The 22267-nt window shown below is 44.5% G+C and overlaps 1 protein-coding gene, 1 non-coding gene and 1 pseudogene across 2 annotated transcripts; all 3 read left to right on the top strand.

Annotated features, from left to right (window-relative positions):
• The first annotated feature begins 57 nt into the window (after positions 1 to 57).
• Positions 58 to 22264, top strand: LOC115178851 (protein RRP5 homolog). Its single transcript, XM_029740223.1, has 35 exons — positions 58 to 145; positions 1124 to 1253; positions 1452 to 1589; positions 1851 to 2015; positions 2933 to 3094; positions 3386 to 3506; positions 3808 to 3983; positions 4270 to 4377; positions 4651 to 4857; positions 5278 to 5402; positions 6705 to 6768; positions 7028 to 7174; positions 7889 to 8140; positions 8595 to 8720; positions 8917 to 9111; positions 9379 to 9552; positions 9932 to 10145; positions 10347 to 10499; positions 12460 to 12569; positions 12865 to 13358; positions 13506 to 13568; positions 13660 to 13756; positions 13864 to 13953; positions 14144 to 14249; positions 14550 to 14727; positions 14903 to 14959; positions 15197 to 15319; positions 15620 to 15742; positions 16020 to 16188; positions 16634 to 16900; positions 17183 to 17433; positions 19089 to 19257; positions 19424 to 19577; positions 19931 to 20096; positions 21669 to 22264. The coding sequence occupies exons 2-35, from the start codon at positions 1146 to 1148 to the stop codon at positions 21838 to 21840; spliced, it is 5424 nt and encodes a 1807-aa protein (XP_029596083.1). The 5' UTR covers positions 58 to 145; positions 1124 to 1145; the 3' UTR covers positions 21841 to 22264.
• LOC115179038 (uncharacterized) lies at positions 3164 to 3297 on the top strand (annotated as a pseudogene).
• LOC115179051 (small nucleolar RNA SNORA53) lies at positions 17486 to 17726 on the top strand. The gene has a single exon (XR_003872814.1). It is a non-coding gene; the product is annotated as a small nucleolar RNA SNORA53 (small nucleolar RNA).
• Positions 22265 to 22267: the final 3 nt, after the last annotated feature.

The following is a 22267-nucleotide window of genomic DNA, read 5'->3' as shown; positions in this document are numbered from 1 at the left end:
GTCAATCACTTGAAAGATGGACGTGAATGGACAATTAGGGAAACGCCCACTGAAGTGAGTTTCCGGTTTGAAAACTTGGTGTGCTTCTGATCCACACATGTGAGCTTGCATACCAACTTCTGAACTGGATATTTAAAAGAAAAAGGTAGAGTTTGCTGGTGGATGTTACATTTTTATAAACATGTACAATCGAGGAAAACGTTGGCACGTATTGATTGTTGTATATTTTTTGGTTTAACCGATTGTCTGGTTTGTATAGCTTGCATGCCAACGGACTGTAGCTTACTAGCTGACGTTAGCAATGCTGCTGATGTTTTGGGATGTGCTAGTGGGGATGTAGCTAGCTAGCAAGCCATCAAGATTCTAGTTAAATATTTTGTGAAGCAGAAGGGAAATAATACACTCGATGTGCATGTAGCAATGCCAAAGTGTTCACAATCAAAAGCTTTATCATAGGTGTATTAGAAATAGTCGATATATGAAACTGTACAATCATACATTGCTTGACATGTGCAGTGGTGTAAAAATACTTTTAAGTACTACTTAAGTCGTTTTTTGGGGTATCTGTACTTTACTTTAGTATTCATATTTTTTACTACATTTCTAAAGAAAATAATGTACGTTTTACTCCATACATTTTCCCTGACACCCAAAAGTACAAATTACATTTTGAATGCTTAGCAAGACAGGACAATTGTCCAATTCACTTATCAAGAGAACATCCCTGGTAATCCCTACTGCCTCAGATCTGGCAGACTCACTAAACACAAATGCTTCGTTTGTAAATTATGTCTGAGCGTTGAACTGTGCCCACGGCTATCCTAATAAAAACAAGAACATGGTGTCGTCTGATTTGCTTAATATAAGCAATTTTAAATGATTTATACTTCTAATTTTGATACTTAAGTACATTTAACACCCAATACTTTTAGACTTTTACTCAAGTCGTATTTTACAGGGTGACTAACTTTTACTTGAGTCAATTTCTTTAAAGGTATCTTTACTTTTACTCAAGTATGAAAATTGGGTGCTTTTTCCACCACTGGCATGTGTTCTAAAAGAGCCCTTGTCGCCCCCTTTCCTCTCTGATTGATAACATTCACTGTGTAATTTGTCTCTGTAGACCTTTAAATCAGTAAACAGCCATGGCATCAACGGAGGAGGACTTCCCTCGTGGAGGTAAAACCAAGCAGACCACTGAAAGTAAAGCAGAACCTGTGAGAAGGCATACAGAAGTGGACAATCTGTTTGAGGTAAAAAAAAAAACGAGTCTAGTCAATCATCAATGTGATATACGAACCTTATTGTGGTTTAGCTCAAGTTAGCTCTGGTCCAGAGATTCGTTCGCGACAGTGCAGCCGACTGACACACTGGACCAGAGCTAAGCTCAAATGTGCATCTCAAACAGTATTCTGACTCAGTACAGATACTATTGTGGTTGACTCTTTCAGACACATGAACCAGAGGAATCCAAGAAAAGGAAGGGACAGAAAGAGGATGCCTTGAAGAAAGCTAAGAGGCAAAAGACAAGCAAAGAGGAGGCTCTGAAGCTCAATACAACAACCTCTGTAGATATCCTACAGTTAAAAGTAAGTTCAATCAACAACATACTTTTTAACATTTTATATTTCTCTGCCATCTCCTTTCCTTTGCACACCCTTTGAATGTGCTCTGAACCTGGGTCATGCTCATAAGGGCACAATGTTGCTTTTTTTTTTAAAGATTGTGTAACAGGGAAAGGGGTAAAAAAGTGTTTCTTATTGGACAAGTCCAGGGAGTCCCTCTGTTTCAGTACATTTTCTTCTGGTTGATTACTAATGAACACAATCCTGTTTTTTTTTTACCCCCAGAGCCTGAAGGTGGGTACCCTACTGCTGGGCTGTGTGAAGGAGGTGGTAGATTTTGAGGTGACGATTAACCTGCCCAGCGGCCTTTTGGGATACCTGAACATTTCCAATATCTCGGACTCGTACACCAAGATACTGAGTGACCACCTGGACTCTGCTTCTTCAGAGGTAACACATTTAATCTAACTCCTACCGAGGGGATTGTTCTGTCTTATATAGATAAAAGGCTGTGCACTTGTTTTTGAGATGTCTAATAAGGCAGTACTAAGGGCATGTCCTCACTTGACACATAGATGCTACTTCTGCTATCAGAATACGATAATCACTGAAAAGACAGTTCTAGGCGCACAAAAGTTGCGTTGGGTTCATGTCAGGCTGATCACCTCAGGGACGCACTGTGTGCAGATTTCTCCGCAGTCTGGACGCAATCAGGCTACTGAAAGCGTATTTAGTGGGCGACGTCATCAGCATTCCAACGTCAAGTCTTTAGAAACGTGTTTTTTGGGAGCGAGAGCCATCTTTTCATTATATTGTTGTGGGGGAAATAAGTTCTTAGTGTGTGAGGAACGTGTTTGCTGGCTTCATAAATGCAATCTGGCTGGCTAATATTTTGAAAAACACAATTTTGTTTGGCTAGAGTTATAGAGATGGTTATGCTAAACCCTTTAGCTTTCCGAGCTTGCTGGCTAGCTACAGGGGCTAGTTGACTAGTTACAGTATTTTGCTACTGCCATCAAGTTCTTGTGCTATTATCATCTTTTGCCTATGCCACCGTTTGCAGAATGCTTACTGACATTTGAATAAAGCGCGGGAAAGGGAATCCGGACACTGTGGACACGGTAGACATATTTAAATGTAGTGTAGAGTTGATGCATGATCAAAAGGCCTTGATCAGAATACAAAAAAACTGAATGAACTAGTCTACACACGGCCTGAGAGGCCTTATCCTCATGTTACACAATATTTAGAAGAACTGTGCTCTGAGTTCTTCTGACCTCACGGAGTTCAGAAGAAAATGCCTGATACTGTACGAATGAGGTGTGAACAACACATCCTAATGGATCCACTTTGCTCTTTCTCTCCAGGAGATCTTCTCTCTCTCCAGTCTCTTCTCCCCGGGCATGCTGGTCAGGTGTGTGGTAGCCAGGTTGGACACTGCCAAAGGAGGATCGGTCAGCATTCAGCTATCAATCAACCCCAAAGAGGTCAACAAGGGCTTCAGTACTGGCTCTCTGAAGGCTGGTTTGGTGAGTCAACACCTACAGTATACGTAATATAGTACAAATTAAAAACAGGCTCTGGGCCTGTGATCTCCTCTTCAGTGATGATACGCTGACGAGTCGGAACGGGGCACAGTCTGTCTCGGGGGGGTCACTGAGTCAGGGTCACGTTTTGTGTGTCTGGGCCCAGTTCCTTCAGTTAAAGACATAGAGGCATTTGTCTAAGAAGAGCTAGAAAAAGAAAGAAAAGTTGTGATATCCTGTTTATGATTTGAGGTCATATTTTAGGCTAAGACTGATGTCACGTTTTTGTTTCAGGTCCTGAGTGGTTGTGTAGAGAGTATTGAGGATCACGGCTACCTGGTTGACCTCGGCATCAAGGGAACCAAGGCCTTCCTGCCCAAGCAGGCAGCCAAAGACAAAACCAATAGTCCCAAAGGTATCTAAAAGAGTCCCCTTTCACATCAAATATAGTACACATTCCATTCAATGTCACGCTGTTAGTTTCTCCAGAAGTCTGATACATTTCTTCAATGTACTCTGTAGACGTCAAAATTACTAATGTGTTATTAACTGTGTTGAATGTGACTTTTCTGGGTCATGTTCATTGTGGCTCGCAATTGAAAAAGTTGATAATGTTTTGCAACGGAAAATATAAATGAGTATGGGTAGCCCCTTCCTGTTTTAGTCTGTTTTCTTCCGTTTGATGCCTAATGAACACAACAACCCTGGTGTTGCAGAGCTGAAGGTGGGCCAGTATGTGACTTCTCTGTTGGAGGAGGTGAAGAACGATGGGCGTGTGGTCTGTCTGTCCATCAGCCCCACGGCGGTGGCTCAGGCCGTTGCAGACACAGAGCACGGCTGGACCCTTACCAACCTGCTGCCTGGCCTAGTGGTCAAGGCCCAGATCAAAAAGGTACATTGACTGAATACTGTATTCTAACAACAATCTTATACATATTAGTAGTCTAAGTCTAAGCACAGAGAAGTGTTGGTTTACACCTATGATTTTAAATGAACAATTACACCGTTTCATGGCTTAGTGTTGTTGGCAAATGTTTCTTGTTGATTGACGTATAAACTTTTTGTAATATTGATAGCAACTAGAGAACTTGCAATTTAGTATATCTGAGAGGTCTCTTCTTTTGAAGTCAATAATATGTTGATTTCCTGTTCCATTGTGGTTGACCCTGTGGTTCTAGGTGACCCTGCACGGTCTGATTCTGGAGTTCCTCTCCTCCTTCACCGGCCTGGTGGACTTTATGCACCTGGAACCAGAACAGGCCTCCACATTCAGCGAGGGAGACAACGTAAGAATTTACAGTCTATTAGGCTATTGCCAATCAGTCTGTCGCACAGTTGGATGAGACAGAATGGTATAGAATGTCGGACTTTGCATCGTATGAAAGTGAGTTTTTCAACAGTAATCGTACATGCAAGAGTTGTACATATTTCTACCTCCAAATAACAAAACAAAAACAAGCAATTCGGGAGAATTTCAAATTGGCCAATTATGACTGTAATCTAGTTTAGACATTACATTCAGTTGACCTTTATTGACTTTTGGCCCCTTTCTCTCCCAGGTGAAGGCCTGCGTCCTTTATGTGGAGCCGTCCACCCGGCTGGTGGGCCTGTCCCTGCGCAGCCACCTGCTGCAGCCAGGGGGCGACGTGGACCTGGTGGCCACTGAGAGGATAGGGGAGGTGGCGCATGGCTGCAAGATGACCGCTCTCCATCACCTGTCTGGAGCCATGCTGAAGCTGCCTGACCAGACTGTGGTGTTTATACATGTGAGTCCTGGTTGTTAGACCATACTTGCGTTACGTCTTGTGAGTTTAAGTACCAACTCGGGTCTTCGTACATGTTAGTTCCTATTGCTGGTAGACCGTATTGTTGGTGTACCATACTAACTATAGCCAAGGCCCTCTTTGTAGACCTGGTAGAGCACCTTACTACTGCCAAAATGCTAAGGATAAAAACAGTGTTGTAGAGAATATCCTGACGGTTTTGAATGAGGAAGTTCATCAGCTATGGTGAGAACATAATGGTGAGCCCATGCCCCTTGGATCATGTGACAAACCAACATTAAAAACAATGCAAAACCTCAAACCTATGGCTGTTTTGACCTGGCCCAGTGAAAGTGGAGTGTGGTCTGTGACTGGCCTAGGGGCAGGGGTTTGATTTGATAGCTCCGTTTCTCCCGTCTCCAGAGGAACCACATGAAGGAGCCCAGGGAGGCGTTCAACCTGAATCGTGTCATGGCCAAGCCTGAACACACCTGTAGGATCATGGACTTCAGCCCCATGGAGCAGGTGCACCTGGTCAGCCTGCGTCAGTAAGTGTGGTGTGTGTGGATGGACATCCTGTAGTGCAGTGGTATTCAAATGTTTTCATTTTCTTGGCCAGAATTTCTGGTGACCCCCCCACCCCAAATCTAATGATTTACATCAACACTTAACCAATTCAATATTTTCTATCAAAATTAGGAGAACCAATAAATACATTAATTCAATGAAATAGTAATTTTCAAGTTATCATTTCTCAAACATTTGTATATTGTCCCATATAATAATCTGTACTGTGTGTGACGTTTTCAATTCCATTCAATACATCTGGAAAGGACGTATGTTTGTTCCAGCTTGTAAAGGACGTCTGTTTGTTCCAGCTTGTAAAGGACGTCTGTTTGTTCCAGCTTGTAAAGGACGTCTGTTTGTTCCAGCTTGTAAAGGACGTCTGTTTGTTCCAGCTTGTAAAGGACGTCTGTTTGTTCCAGCTTGTAAAGGACGTCTGTTTGTTCCAGCTTGTAAAGGACGTCTGTTTGTTCCAGCTTGTAAAGGACGTCTGTTTGTTCCAGCTTGTAAAGGACGTCTGTTTGTTCCAGCTTGTAAAGGACGTCTGTTTGTTCCAGCTTGTAAAGGACGTCTGTTTGTTCCAGCTTGTAAAGGACGTCTGTTTGTTCCAGCTTGTAAAGGACGTCTGTTTGTTCCAGCTTGTAAAGGACGTATGTCTGTTCCAGCTTGTAAAGGACGTATGTCTGTTCCAGCTTGTAAAGGACGTATGTCTGTTCCAGCTTGTAAAGGACGTATGTCTGTTCCAGCTTGTAAAGGACGTATGTCTGTTCCAGCTTGTAAAGGACGTATGTCTGTTCCAGCTTGTAAAGGACGTATGTCTGTTCCAGCTTGTAAAGGACGTATGTCTGTTCCAGCTTGTAAAGGACGTATGTCTGTTCCAGCTTGTAAAGGACGTATGTCTGTTCCAGCTTGTAAAGGACGTATGTCTGTTCCAGCTTGTAAAGGACGTCTGTCTGTTCCAGCTTGTAAAGGACGTCTGTCTGTTCCAGCTTGTAAAGGACGTATGTCTGTTCCAGCTTGTAAAGGACGTATGTCTGTTCCAGCTTGTAAAGGACGTATGTCTGTTCCAGCTTGTAAAGGACGTCTGTCTGTTCCAGCTTGTAAAGGACGTCTGTCTGTTCCAGCTTGTAAAGGACGTATGTCTGTTCCAGCTTGTAAAGGACGTATGTTTGTTCCAGCTTGTAAAGGACGTATGTTTGTTCCAGCTTGTAAAGAACGTATGTTTGTTCCAGCTTGTAAAGGACGTCTGTTTGTTCCAGCTTGTAACCTTGCGGTCTCTCCTATAGGAGCGTCATTAATGCCCCGTTCTTCAGAAGATACCATGACATCCACCCTGGACAGATTGTTCAGGTAAGATATTTTATATTTTTAGTTTGTCTCTCTCTCGCACAACACCTCTGAAAGCTCTTCAAAAAAATAAACCACATTTTCCCATTAAAGCATGTGTGTGTGTAGGGTGGCAAAATTCTGGTAACTTTCCTAGGTTTTCTAGAAATCCAGGTTGGGGGATTCTGGATGATTTGCTCCTGATTCCAGGAACCTTCCAACTGGGAATTGTGCATTCCTAGTGGCGTGCGTTTTAACCCAGTTTGTCCTCCCTTTCTCCCAGGGCACGGTGACATCCCTCCAGAGCCATGGCATGATGGTGAAGGTGACAGACTACATCAGAGGCCTGGTTCCACGGACACACCTCTCTGACATCATCCTCAAGAACCCCGAGAAGAAGTACACAGTGGGCATGACCATCAAGTGCCGGGTCAGTACTACTGTGTAACCTTTAGAAAGGGTCAACTGTGGTGACCTTTAACCTTGGGGAACCAATCATTGGGGAACCAAATCTAACTGCCTGTAGCTCAGGACCTGAAGCAAGGATATGCATATTCTTGACACCATTTCAAAGGAAACTCTTTGAAGTTTGTGAAATGAAGGAGAGTATAACACATTAGATATTTTTTATGTACCATCGTCTTTGAAGTGCAAGAGAAAGGCCATAATGTATTATTCCAGCCCAGGCGCAATTTAGATTTTGGCCACTAGGTAGCAGCAGTGTATGTGCAAAGTTTTAGATTGATCCAATGAACCATTGTATTTCTGTTCAAAATCTTGTCAATACTGCCCAAATGTGCCTAATTGGTTTATTAATAACTTTTTAAGTTCATAGCTGTGCACGCTCCTCAAACAATAGTATGGTATTCTTTCTGTAATAGCTACTGTAAATTGGACAGTGCAGTTAGATTAACAAGAATTTAAGCTTTCTGCCAATATCAGATATGTCTATGTCCTGGGAAATGGTCTTGTTACTTACAACCTCATGCTAATCGCATTAGCGCACATTAGCTCAACCGTCCCGCGGGTGGAACACCGATCTGTAGAGATCCTTAAGAGGTTTTAACGTACTCTGTACTTGCTTGTCTGGTTTGCTGTTTAATCTCTTAGTTTAAAACTGTTTCCCTCCATCCCTCTGTCTCAGGTGTTGTCGGTGGACCCACAGGAGAAGAAGCTGACCCTAACCAGGAAGAGGGCCCTGGTAGATTCCTCCCTCCCCCTGTTCCTGACCTACGAAGATGCCCGCCGCGGTCGCGTCTCCCACGGGTTCATCGTCTGTGTCAAGGACTTTGGCTGCATCGTCTGTTTCTACGGTGAAGTCAAGGGGCTGGTGCCCCCCAACGAGCTCAGCACGGAGCCGGTGATAGTTCCTGAAAACATGTTCTACGTCGGACAGGTGAGGGGAAACAAAATGGCTGCCTGGAACTTTTCTGTATCTTGATAATTCTTATGCGTTGTAGATGTGTTGTTGTTTTTCTGTGTTCTACTTGCAATATAGGCTAATTGTCCTCTTGAGTAACTTTGAAGTAGCCTACTGATAGTTATTGAACTTTGACACATAAAACGGTCACTTTAATTGAAGTTCTTCCACCAGTTTGTCTTGCCGGTGTCAGAAAAGGTTCCGTTTTAAACTTCTGTATCAAAACAGGGAAGTCTTAGTTTAGACAGACAGCCCAATTCTGATCTCTTTTTCACTAATTGGTCTTTTGACCAATCACATCTGAAAAAGATCTGACGTGAAAAGGTCTGATGTTAAGTGTCAAAATACCAATGAGTGGAAAAAATATCAGAATTGGGCTGCCTTTCTAAACGCAGTCTTAATGGCTACCTTGGTTCTCTGTTCTATTCAGGTGGTGAAGGCTAAAGTGCTGAACTGTGACGTGGAGAAGGAGAAGCTCCTTCTTTCCTTCAAGGCAGTGGCAGGAGGAGACGCTGAGGCACCGCCTAAACCCACGTTTGACTTTGAGGTTGGGAAGGTAAGAAAATGGCAGCACATCCTTTCATATTGTTAACACATATAATCATTTCTGAATTTGTAAAAAAAAGACAGTCTCTCTTTTATATAGTTGCATGTTCTATGCAGTTGTTAAATGTGTTAGGTTCATCTCCGTTGTTGGCTTGGAGTCTAAACTGATCTTTGCGTTCTGTTTTTTTGTCTTTTTATTGTTTTAGAAAGTGGAGGTTAAGGTTGTGAGTAAAGTCCTTACCGGTCTGGAGGTGTCCATTCTGCCAGAGGAGACCACCGCCTTGCTACCCATGATGCACCTCTCCGACCACGTGTCCAACTGCCTACTGCTGTGGGAGGGGCTGCAAGAGGGTGACATCATCTCCAACATTGTCTGCCTCAGCAAGAAGAAACCGAATATTGTATCCTTTTCATACTTTTAAACTTCAGATCGCTCACTTACCTTCACACATTGATTTCAGACACATAGCCCAAAACATAACAGACCGCTCTCATCAGTGTGGTTGAATGTTGTGTTCGTCTCACCATTGCGGTTGGCTGTCGTGGTTGTGTTTAGAATGTAGTGGCTATACCAAGGAAACGACTACCTCTTACTAAAGGACATCGTAACCGCTTTTTACTGTAGTACGACTACACAGTACCTTTCCCTTAACCCTGCTTGTCTCAAGACCCTGACTAAAAAGCCCACTGTGAAATCATTCCTGGAGGAGGGGGGCGTGGTGGCTAAGGAGTTCTCTGACATCACAGTTGGGGTGCAACTGATTGGCTGGGTCAAGAACATCATGCCCTACGGAGTGTTTGTGGAGTTCCCCTATGGCCTGGTTGGCCTGGCCCCTAAAGCGGTGAGTTAATAGGGAAGGAGTTACTAGTGGCAGTTAGCCACAGTCAATTGGAGTTAGTGGGAGTAAATTGGAATGCTTGGAATGTACTAAGCGTTAGTAGGGGTCAATGGGTGTTAGTAGGGGTCAATGGGAGTTGGCTAAGAATATTTTATGCAGTTTGTTGAAAAGGTATAGTCACCCTGACAAAGATCCACAAGGATCTGAAGCTCAATCATATGGTGGACCAAAGAAACCCAATCGGAACAGAATATTTTTCACTATTCGTCTCTTTGTAGAATTTATGCAGCTCACCTCTCCTTTCTCCTTCAAATCATCAACAACATTGTCTAAAAGCCATTAGTATAGAATCATTTATATTGACGTACTCTTTCTCCTCCAGGCCATAAGTGACAAGTTCATCAGCGACACGGGGGCTCACTTCCAGCTGGGCCATACGGTGGTTGCCAAGGTGACCAACTTGGACGAGGAGAAGCACAGGTTCCTGGTCAGTCTCAAGGTGTCAGAGGTCACCTCCCCCGAGAGAGACGGCCAGGCCAGGCTGATCCGAGGCCTGCAGGAGAGGAAGGCCGTGATGGAGATGATGGCCAGCAGAGGTGCGTGTGTTGAGTTGTAACGTTGTTGTCAACTGTTCTAGGAACTATTAGTTTTCTTACGTTTGCTAAGTTCCCTTTTCCTAGTAGGTTCAAAAGTGCTATTCCAATCAATTTAAATTGATCAAAATTATTATGCTAAGAGTTAGCTTTAACTCTCTATTTTCTCTTGTTCCTCCTCTCTCCTCCCTCTGTCTCTGACAGGTGACTCTGACCTATTCACGCAGCTGTCTGCGGTGACCATAGGCCAGAAGATGAAGATGAGCGTAGACGAGGTGAGGGAGGATGGGAGTGTCACCTTCAAGTCAGACGAACTCAGCGCAGCCACCGTACTGGCCACCAAGGACAATGTGCCGAGTGAGTATTCACTATATGTCCAATCAGGGTTGGGCTCAATCCCCTTTCAATTCAGGAAATTAATTGAAATTACAATTGTAACTCCTGCATTAACTGAATTTACATGGAATTGACCCTGTACCCAGTGGAACTTCTACCAGACATAACATGGGGAATCTTTTGACTGTTACATTTACGTCATTTAGCAGACACTCTTATCCAGAGCGACTTACAAATTGGTGCATTCACCTTATGATATCCAGTGGAACAACCACTTTACAATAGTACATCTATATCTTTTTGGGGGGGGGGGTTAGAAGGATTACTTTATCCTATCCCAGGTATTCCTTAAAGAGGTGGGGTTTCGGGTGTCTCCGGAAGGTGGTGATTGACTCCGCTGTCCTGGCGTCGTGAGGGAGCTTGTTCCACCATAGGGGTGCCAGAGCAGCGAGCAGTTTTGACTGGGCTGAGCGGTAACTGTGCTTCCGCAGAGGTAGGGAGGCGAGCAGGCCAGAGGTGGATGAACGCAGTGCCCTTCTTTGGGTGTAGGGACTGATCAGAGCCTGAAGGTACGGAGGTGCCGTTCCCCTCGCAGCTCCGTAGGCAAGCACTATGGTCTTGTAGCAGATGCGAGCTTCAACTCGAAGCCAGTGGAGTGTGTGGAGGAGCGGGGTGACGTGAGAGAACTTGGGAAGGTTGAACACCAGACGGGCTGCGGCGTTCTGGATGAGTTGTAGGTGTTTAATGGCACAGGGAGGGAGCCCCGCCAACAGGAAGTTGCAGTAATCCAGACGGGAGATGACAAGTGCCTGGATTAGGACCTGCGCCGCTTCCTGTGTAAAGCAGGGTCGTACTCTGCGAATGTTGTAGAGCATGAACCTACAGGATCGGGTCACCGCCTTGATGTTAGCGGAGAACGACAGGGTGTTGTCCAGGGTCACGCCAAGGCTCTTAGCACTGGGAGGAGGACACAATGGAGTTGTCAACCGTGATGGTGAGATCATGGAATAGGCAGTCCTTCCCCGGGAGGAAGAGCAGCTTCCTCTTGCCGAGGTTCAGCTTGAGGTGGTGATCCGTCATCCACACTGATATGTCTGCCAGACATGCAGAGATGCGATTCACCACCTGGTTATCAGAAGGGGGAAAGGAGAAGATTCATTGTGTGTCGTCAGCGTAGCAGTGATGGGAGAGAGCATGTGAGGATATGACAGAGCCAAGTGACTTGGTGTATAGCGAGAATAGGAGAGGGCCTAGAACTGAGCCCTGGGGGACACCAGTGGTGAGAGCACGTGGTGCGGAGACAGATTCTCGCCACGCCACCTGGTAGAAGCGACCTGTCAGGTAGGACGCAATCCAAGAGTGAGCCGCGCCGGAGATGCCCAACTCGGAGAGGGTGGAGAGGAGGATCTGATGGTTCACAGTATCAAAGGCAGCAGATAGGTCTAGAAGGATGAGAGGAGAGAGAGTTAGCTCTAGCAGTGCGGAGAGCCTCCGTGACACAGAGAAGAGCAGTCTCAGTTGAATGACCAGTCTTGAAACCTGACTGATTTGGATCAAGAAGGTCATTCTGAGAGAGATGTCAAGAGAGCTGGCCAAGGACGGCACGCTCAAGAGTTTTGGAGAGAAAAGAAAGAAGGGATACTGGTCTGTAGTTGTTGACATCGGAGGGATCGAGTGTAGGTTTTTTGAGAAGGGGTGCAACTCTCGCTCTCTTGAAGACGGAAGGGACGTAGCCAGCGGTCAAGGATGAGTTGATGAGCGAGGTGAGGTTAGGGAGACGGTCTCCGGAAATGGTCAGGAGGAGAGAGGAGGGGATAGGGTCAAGCGGGCACCTTAGTCATCGCGATGAACCCAATAATAGAGCTTTGTTTTACCCTTCTACCAGACACAACATGAGGAATCTTTTGAGTGTGACACATGGGGAATGTTTTGACTGTTACATCATAGTTATAATGTAAACTAAATGTGTGTAATGTTTCAGGTAAGTTGGCAACGGGACAGAAGTGCATGCCGGTAATCCTCCACGTTGACCTCGTGACCTCTCAAGTCTACGTGTCCCTCTTGACTAAACTGACCGGCAAGAGGCAAGAGGTGAGTACAAGGCTGCATCGCAAGTGACACCCTGGTTCCTATATAGTGCGTTTGGAACACTGCCTTACTAGTATCATTTGTGACTACGTGAAGCTTCTTTATGAGTGATTGGGTGGCTGAAAGGTCAATAGTGGATAATGTGGTTAATTTGGTAAAACGTTTTTTGAAAACATTCAATGCAATAGATCTGTATTATCCCTGAAGTTGAAACTCTCTGCACCCTTATGGACTAAACAATCTTTTCCACTTTGAAAAGCCTTAAAATCTTGATAGTTCATAACCTGTGTCCTTATAGGTGGAGGCAGGGTCCACACACACTGCCACTGTGCATCACGCCGACCGCGACTTTGCCGTCATCTCATTGGGCGACACGGCCCAACTGACGGTCATCCAAACCACCAATCACCCCAACGAAACGTTCCGCTTCGACTCTGAGAAACTGACCGCCGGTAAAACCCTGACGATCACCGTCACCAAATCCAGCTGCGAGGAACTAGAAGGGCTCCCCCTAGTGTCCTGGGAACTCGCCCCGCCCGAACGCAAGAGATTAATCTCTGACTCCAAGGGGTCGAAGGGCACATATCGCTACGGCGACGTGGTCAAGGGGAAGGTGAAGAAAGTGAAGCCTACATGTGTGCTGGTGACGCTAGAGGACGGGAGCACGGGGTGCGTGCACGTGTCCGAGATACAGGAAGTGGTGTGCGTGGGAACCTTCCCCACGTCCCTCCTCAAGATAGGAAGTGAGGTCACAGCCCGGGTCATCGGAGGACGGGAGGGCAACAGTCACAGGTAAGGATAACAATATCGTAACAGATTTAAGTAGCCACATTTTGTTATATAGTTCATTTGAAGGATATTTCTGAATTACAGGTATTCTGTTTGAAATATTTGCATTATTTTAGAGTTGCAAATATATATTGTGTTTCTTTTTTTTAGGTTCTTGCCGTTCTCCCATCCCAACTTCACTTACTCCATGCCTGAACTCACACTTCTTCCCAGGTAAATGTTCTGAACATTTAGAAAAACATATTCTGTTATTATAGTGCCTTTCTGGTTTCTTGTTAGATCATCTTTCCCTCTCTGGTCACAGTAAACTGAAAGAAGACGCAGATATTAAGCCTGTCAAGACCAAAGAGAAGCTGAAGCGTTATCAGGTCGGAGACGACGTCATTTGCTTTGTGTCAAAGGTGAGTTTGAACAAAGGTAAATTGAAGTTAAGTGACTTGTTATACAGAATGTGTGAAACGTGTTTAGTAGTAGTACTAGTTGTGTTAAATGTGTATTTCTTCCTCAGTACTTTCCAACGAGGAAGTGTCTAGAAGTGACTACTGGTCCCTCAGTAACTGGAACTGTTGAACAACTGGCCATGACCTCTGACCCTAAAGTATGTTTTATATACACTTAACTTAATGTTTTTCTCATTCCTTCTATGGGGAATTCCCTCAAAGACCTCAAGACATTTTTGTAAAACTGTAAAATGAAGATGGTGTCATCCCTCAGATGTCCCTTATACTGTATGGATCTGTGTTCACCCTAATAGGTTCACTGAAATCTTTTTTATTGTTATTATTCAGGATGCCAAACACCCAGAGAAGCTGTTCAAGCTGGGCCAGGCGGTCAGTGCTAAGGTGGTGACAGTCAGCTCCTCCAAGCCTTCACGCCTCTCATTGTCTCTCAATGGTAAGAACACAAAATAAATACAAGAAACACAACTCTCTTCTAACCATCAATACAGTGAATATAAGACCCTTCCAACCGTCAATAGTACATTGAATATTACATAGAACCTTCTCAACATCAGTACATTGAAAATAGGTCCTTCTAACCACCAATACAGAAATATCAACGTATAACCAACTTATAACCAACGTTTAAACTTTGAACTATCAATACAGACATGTCAACTCACCATATACAGCTCTCTCTCTGTGTTGTAGTTGCATTTACTCACTCGTTATGTTGGTTGTCCATCACTGTCAGGTGTACACAAGTTGGAGAAGGGCCATGTAATCATGGGGTTGGTGCAGAAGCTAGATCCAAACCTGGGTCTGCTGGTGAAGCTGCCATTCAGCGCCATGGGAACGGTTGCCATGGAGGACCTGGCTGACAAATATAAGCCAAAACCTCTGGAGCGGTACAGCAAGGACCAGCTGGTCAGGTCAGTGGCATGCTTTAAACCTGGGTTAAAGGCTAACTGGACCAGTCTAAAAGTTAGTCAAGTTAAAATGGTTTTGGAGTGTTAAATAAAAGACCAGCTTTAGAGAGTTATGTAATTCAAGTTATTTCAAGGTTAAACTAAGTAATGTGTTAATGTTTTTGTGCTCTCTCTCTAGGTGCTGCATTGTAGGAGAGGCGAAGAGCAAATGGCAGCTGTCCCTCCGCCCTTCGAGGTATGATTCCCTCTCTGACTTGGTTTTCATGGACAAAGTGAATTAAAGAGTTCAAGTGTATTAGGAAATAACTCCCAAAGCAATAACGACACCCTATTCAACCCTATACATGCCTCTCTCTTCATTCTTCTCCTCTATTCTACTGGTCCATTCTAACTATCATCATATATCTATGTTAGGCGCTTTGAGCACTGGAAAAGTGCATTTTCTAAATGGATAATTTGAATGATCTTTCAGGACGAACCCAGGGAAGGCCTCGGTAGTAAAGGACCCAGAGATTGTGTCTCTGGAAGACCTGTCAGAGGGGCAGATCGTCAGAGGCTATGTGAGGACTGTCAATGCACAGGGAGTCTTTGTTAGGTATCTCAGTCCATTATCCCTTTATAGAAACCAAAAAATGACATACCTTTACAATGTCCTGGAAAGATATGAAACTATCAATGAAAAATACATGTAAGGTATTCATTACTTCTGTATTATACTTAGACAATATATCTCAGATTCACACCTTTAGTATACATGTACAATGGTCTGGGAAGATATGAAATTATCATGCAGCTTTTTCCTGAATATCAATTATGATTATGAAAACCCAACGTAGAAAAGCTGTTGCTATGGTAATATAGCTAATTGAAAACGTTGCCCTTTTGTTTTTGACAGTTTGTCTAGATCCATAAAGGGCAGAGCCCAGTTCCAGAAGGCCACTAAGTACTTTGTGGCTAGCCACCAAGACTATGCCAAGAAAGTACCACAGTCCACACTGCTCACCACCAAGATCCTCAGGTAAGACCCCCCCCCCCCCTACAATCATTTGGTACAACCACACCACTGCTAGGGGAATAGGTTGGCCCTTCCTGACCATCTCATTCTTGAATAGGGGTGTTCCATAAAACAAGGAAGTTGTTAGTCATATTGTGGGGTAATAACCTAGATTTAATTGTTTTATTGAACATGTTTGTGACCCACAGGGTTATTATGGAGCAAACAAGAGCACCAGTGTGTAGGAGTTTTTAGTTTTCTACATTTAGTTTTTTTAACACGAATGTGTTGTTCCTCTCAGCATCGACAAAGAAAAAGGGCTGGTGGATCTGTCTCTGCTCCAAGAGGACACTGGGAAACCAGACGTTATCCCAGAATCCCTGGGGCTGCACCTGCGCGTGACAGGAGAGGCCAAGGAGAAGCGTGACGCCACCAAGAAGAGGAAACGCACAGAGTCGGAGAGCAAGCAGGTGTCTATTTGTCCCTCTTTTCTTAATACAAGGTCATGTAACGTAGCAGGCGGGGTCACCACATCCAGTTTTCAGAGGAAAAGGAAGCTACGCTGGAGATGCTGTATCCCTGAAAACCGGATGTTTCTGCTTTCTAGTGACCCCACTGAGGGTGAAATACAAGCTAATCCTTTCTAGTTTGAATCAACAAAGTGATACGACATTTGCAACGAGATAGCTGAGATGTGCGAGTGCTTTTTATTAAAAAAATTATACGTGTAATACAATTTAGATAATAAGCTATTTTAAAAAGAAACCTGTCCTCTTCCATGATGTCACTGATACTAATACTACTACACAGAATAGAGGAAGCACTGATCTCTGTATAACTTGGATTGCCCTAGCAGTTTGACTGGGGACTGGAATGTCTAATCCATATAATCACTTATCTTCTGTCTTAACACAGGGAACTGCAGAAAAAGTTGTGAAGAAGACGGGGAAAGGGGAGGACAGCGACAGCGGAGTGGAGGTGTACTTCAGAGAAGAAGAGGTAGAGGAGGAAAAGAAGTTGGAACCTGCGGAGGTGGAGAAGCCCGTCCCAGTGCAGCCGCCCAGACTGCAGGTGACCGGAGGGTTCTCCTGGGATGCAGCGCTGAGCGCCCTGAAACCAGCATCCGCTGCCCTGGTTGGAGAGGACTCCAGCGACGGGGAGGTCGACGAGGTGAACACTAAGGTAAGGAGTAATGCTGGGGTTGCACTATGAGTGCTACCTACTGAAGGAAATCACATAGTAAAGGAATGTTTGCGTTGCATTTTGCTATGAGGGTTGTAATGTCTGTACAGCCTCCAAAATGTTCATGGAGGTGTACGTTTGACCTCTCCCTTGGATTATTTATAGTACTGGTGTTGTCTTTATGACCTTTCTCTATCTCTCTTTCCTTCCTCTCTTTAACTGCCACTCTCCCCTAAATCCTTTCTTCTTCTTTCCTTGTTTTCATCCCCCTCGTCCACCCAGCCCCAGAAGAAGTCTCGCCATGAGCAGGAGGTGGCGAAGCGGGAGGCTGAGAAGGCCCTGACCAAGCTGGAGACGGAGCTGATGGACCCAGGCCTGCGACCCCAGACGGCGGCTAGCTTTGAGCGCCTGCTACTCAGCTCCCCTGACAGCTCTCTGCTCTGGCTGCAGTTCATGGCCTTCCACCTGCAGGCCACACAGATAGAACAGGCTAGAGCGGTGGCCGAGAGGGCTCTGAAGACTATCTCCTTCAGGTGAGTGGTGGGGTGGGGACAGGTGTGTGTGTGTGTGTGTGTGTGTGTTCATAACACGCTCCTTAGATCCACCTCTGGAGGGTTCTCCTGTGCTGGTGCTGTCGTCGCTCTCTGAGTGCTGCAACTCCAGCCTGGAGGCCCTCAGCAGCTTTCTGGCTGTACAGTTGGAGGTGCTTGAGTCATTGGTGTGTGAGAGCAGTCTACCTGCCTCGCCCAGCCCCACTGTTGCTCTGGCAACCCTCAGTCGTACTGGGGGGATTCTACCAGTGCAGCTAGGCTGTGGGGCGGACACCACGAAGAAGAAAGCGGGTCCTGTGGGTGGGTTGGCGTGGGGGGATATGAATGTGTTGATTAGGTCTGGGCAGTATACCGTATTTTATGATGTACTGGTATTGATGCACGGACCGGTTTAGTTTTTTATTACTTGACCTTCTAAAACGGTATTTGAATGTTGGGTTTGTTAAATGGGATACGCTTTGTGTAACGTCCATTTTTCTAGTTTACTTCGCTACTTGGGTCATCTCTCTGCTCTCTCTCATGCCCGTTTCCACAGACCTAGCCCCGCCCCCCGTCACTCAAGGAGCGCATTTGTTGTTCCTCGACCATGAGACACTTGTGTTCAGTCTGCATGGTCAATACAGCACATGCAACAATGTTGATGACAACGATGCCGTTTTCACTTTGCTTCTTAATATAAATCCACTAGTGTTCTGTAATTACACTATTAGTTTGTGTTGCTTACATCTGCAAACAACTAGTTTGTCTTTTCTTAGAAAATTGGGACTTAATCTTATTTGCCGCAAATGCTAATCCCTAGTTAGCTGGCTAGCTAGCTAATAAATGTACTGAGTCAGAGCAAACGTAAGCAGCTATATAGCCTGATAATACGTGTATCTTCAGTATCTTATAAATCAGAGAGGAATACGCAAAGCATGAATATGTTAGCTAAATTAAGTAGCTTAAAGAAAACAACATTCAATGTAGCCAAAGATTATAGCGTCCCCAAAGAGACACTTGTCAACACTTTGGTTCCTACCCTGTCACAATAACTCCTCCCTGGCATTTTAATTCGTTGTCATGTCAAACAACACTATTCAAAGTGCCCACTATTATATTCTAACTATAGAATTAGAATAATCATTCTAGTTCCATGATTCCAACAGTTCACCCAAGTGTTTTGCTCTGAATTGCAAGTCAAATCGCAGTTGCAACATTTGGTTAAAAATAAGGCCTAGATTGTTTGCCCGTATCGTGCTGGCCTACGTGGCAGTGTGGAAATGAGCTCAAATTAGTGCAGGAAATGCAGAAATGTAGAAAAATATTTGGGGTTGAATTGAACAGTATTAAACCATCAGAATGTAGAAAGACCCATTTGAAATCACGTAGAATGTGTGTGTTGCCACCCTAGGGTCACGCACTACTCATAAAGCAAATTTAGAACATTTATTCAAAAACATAAAATACCGTCATAACGCCTTTAAAAAATATATAATTTAAAATCCCTAGACTAGTGTTGATTTTGTGTGTAATGTCTGTATCCTGTCTGTCATCAAAAAATTATTACAAAAATGTATCACAAAAAAAAACAGTGAAAGAGAAAGAAGGAAAGTGTGTATAACGTATGTATTCTATAACACGCGTGTATTCTCCCTCAGAGAAGAGCAGGAGAAGCTGAATGTGTGGGTGGCTCTGTTGAACCTTGAGAACCTGTATGGGACAGAGGAGAGTCTTCAGAAGGTGTTTGAGCGAGCCGTGCAGTTTTGCGAACCCATGCCCGTCTACCAGCAGCTGGCTGACATCTACGCCAAGTGTCAGAAGACTAAGGTAGCTTACTGCCAGGGCTCACAAACATTCATTAAAACGGCTAACATTCCTCAATGAAAAAAGGGATATATTTCACGTATTTACTTGTCGTATTAGAGCACGTTAGATGTTGCATTGGGAGTTTCTTTCTGAGCTTGTAAGGTTTCTTCTGTTGAATGGTGTGTAGGAGGCGGAAGGTCTGTACAAGACCATGGTGAAGAGGTTCCGTCAGGAGAAGGCTGTGTGGCTGAGCTACGGGACCTTCCTGCTTCAGCAGGGTCAGAGTGACGCGGCCAGCGCCCTGCTACAGAGGGCCATCAAGAGCCTGCCTAACAAAGACAGTAAGGCCCCTGTTATTACCTTTAGGACTCATACACACTGTTTGGGAGCCCCATACCTCAACACATTCTCCATTCGACCTCTAGCTCCTATTGGACACTGGGTTGGATTGATATAAACAAGTTGGCAATAGCGCCATCTTGTGGACTTTTGGCTGTATTCCTTACGCCAATCTTTCCTGTCCTGATTCCACTCAGCCCGTTTATCTTTCAACAGATCTACTCACCAAGTCATTTTCCCAGGTTGACAGCTCTTAGTTAGTACCTTTTTGACTCTATGACAAAAAAAGTACTAACACCTTACAACCAGTATCTCCATGTTAACCATCCACCTTCTCCGTCGTCCTCCTCTTCAGATGTGGATCTGATAGCGAAGTTTGCCCAGCTGGAGTTCCGCTACGGAGACGTAGAGCGAGGAAAGACCATGTTGGACAAGATCCTGACCAGCTACCCCAAACGCACCGACCTGTGGTCCGTCTTCATAGACCTCATGGTCAAACACGGCTCCCAGAAGGAAGTGCGGTGAGTGAGCCCGACGGCACCTCACTGGTTTTGTTTTGTTTACGAAACGACGTTGGAATAGCCTGATCCCAGGTCTGTTTGGCATGACAGTGACCATAGGAGTTGGCAATAAAGCACCAACACATCTGGGACCAGGCTAATCCGGTAATATTTCATTTATGAAAACATGTTATATTTGAATATTAAATATGATCAACTTTAGTCTAGGAAATATGTACATGTAAGTTCAACACCACTTCAACTGACAAACTTGTATTCATTAATTTGACTTTTGTAACACATAACTAGTCATGAATTTAGGTGTTATTGAGGGCATATGCTAACTACCATAGACGGTGCATTATGAAAGTATTCAGACCACTTGACTTTTTCCATATTTTGTTACATTATAGCCTTATTCTAAAATGGATTAGAAAAATACAAATCCTAAATCTGCACACAATACCCCATAATGACAAAGCAGGTTTTTGGAAATTGTTTTGCACATTTATTTAAACTAAAAAACAGAAATGCCTTATTTACATAAGTATTCAGACACTCGAAATTGAGCTCAGGTGCATCCTGTTTCCATTGATCATCCTTGAGATGTTTATACAACTTGATTGGAGTCCACCTGTGGTAAATTCAATTCATTGGACATGATGTGGAAAGGCACACACCTGTCTATATATGTCAGATATATGTCAGAGCAAAAACCAAGCCAGGAGGTCGAAGGAATTGTCCGTAGAACTCCGAGACAGGATTGTGTCGAGGCACAGATCTGGAGAAGGGTACCAAAACATTTCTGCAGCATTGAAGGTAAAAGGCACATGACAGCCCGCTTGGAGTTTGCCAAAAGGCACCTAAATGATTCTCAGACCATGAGAAACAAGGTTCTCTGGTCTGATGAAACCAAGACTGAACTCTTTGGCCTGAATGCCAAGCGGGATGTCTGGAGGAAACCTGGCACCATCCCTACGGTGAAGCACGGTGGTGGCAGCATAATGCTGTGGGGATGTTTTTCAGCTCAGACTGGGGCAAAGGTTCACCTTCCAACAGGACAACAACCCTAAGCACACAACCAAGACAACTCAGGATTGGCTTTGGGACAAGTCTCTGAATGTCCTTGAGTGGCCCAGCCAGAGCCCGGACTTGGGCCCGATCGAACATCTCTGGAGAGACCTGAGAATAGCTTTGCAGTGACGCTCCCCATCCAACCTGACAGAGCTTGAGAGGATCTTCAGAGAAGAATTAGAGAAACTCCCCAAATAAAGGTGTGCCAAGCTTGTAGCATCATACCCAAGAAGACTCAAGGCTGTAATCGCTGCCAAAGATGCTTCAACAAAGTACTGAGTAAAGAGTCTGAATACTTATGTAAATGTGATATTTCATATTTTATACATTTGCAAACATTGTCATTATGGGGTGTTGTGTGTAGATTGAGGGATTTTTATTTCATTTTAGAATTAGGCTGTAACGTAATAAAATGTGGAAAAGGTCAAGGGGTCTGAATGATTTCCGAATGCACTGTCATTGGTAGCAAGGTGTTTCCTGTCATGTGACCTGGTCTAACATCCTGGTTCCTGTGTTCAGGGCTGTGTTTGACCGTGTGATCCACCTGAGTGTGGCGGTGAAGAGGATCAAGTTCTTCTTCAAGCGTTACCTGGAGTATGAGAAGAAGAACGGCACGCCAGAGAGCATCCAGGCTGTCAAGGAGAAGGCTCTGGAGTACGTGGAGTCTAAAGGGACCGAGGCCGCCAGATAGGCACACACACACACACACACACACGTACGTCATGTTTTGGGCATTTTCCAACAGCTGTTGTGCAACTGTGGGAAAAGAGGCAAACTGGCAAAGAGCTCAAGGGAAGCCTGACCTGAGTGTCATAACAACCTCGACACATATACACACACACACACAGATGTAGCCACACAGATAGACACCCTGCTGTTGGATATTCAGAGAAGACATTTGTTAATTGCTTGAAAGCTTTCAAATGGTGACATGTCACACATGATATGGACTTGGAAATGTGGGTCATTCTACCTGGTCGTTTTAACCCATTTTGTATAAATAGCACCATTTACACTAAATGGACTTTTTTTGTGTATGTATGGATGAAAAAGCATGCTGACCTGACTGAATAGAATGACTATCATTTTGTAATAAAATAAATGATACTAACTGATCT

Source organism: Salmo trutta, chromosome 38 (assembly GCF_901001165.1).
Source record: "Salmo trutta chromosome 38, fSalTru1.1, whole genome shotgun sequence".
Taxonomy (NCBI): Eukaryota; Metazoa; Chordata; class Actinopteri; order Salmoniformes; family Salmonidae; genus Salmo; species Salmo trutta.
The sequence above is the reverse complement of the archived record's forward strand: the minus strand, read 5'-3'. Positions and strand labels throughout refer to the sequence as shown.

Coding starts and splice junctions, on each gene's coding strand:
- LOC115178851 (XM_029740223.1), top strand. CDS start 1,146: ATGGCATCAACGGAGGAGGACTTCCCTCGTGGAGGTAAAACCAAGCAG. Junction 6,769..7,027: donor ACCCTGGACAGATTGTTCAG/GTAAGATATTTT, acceptor CCTTTCTCCCAG/GGCACGGTGACATCCCTCCA. Junction 12,570..12,864: donor TGACCGGCAAGAGGCAAGAG/GTGAGTACAAGG, acceptor GTGTCCTTATAG/GTGGAGGCAGGGTCCACACA.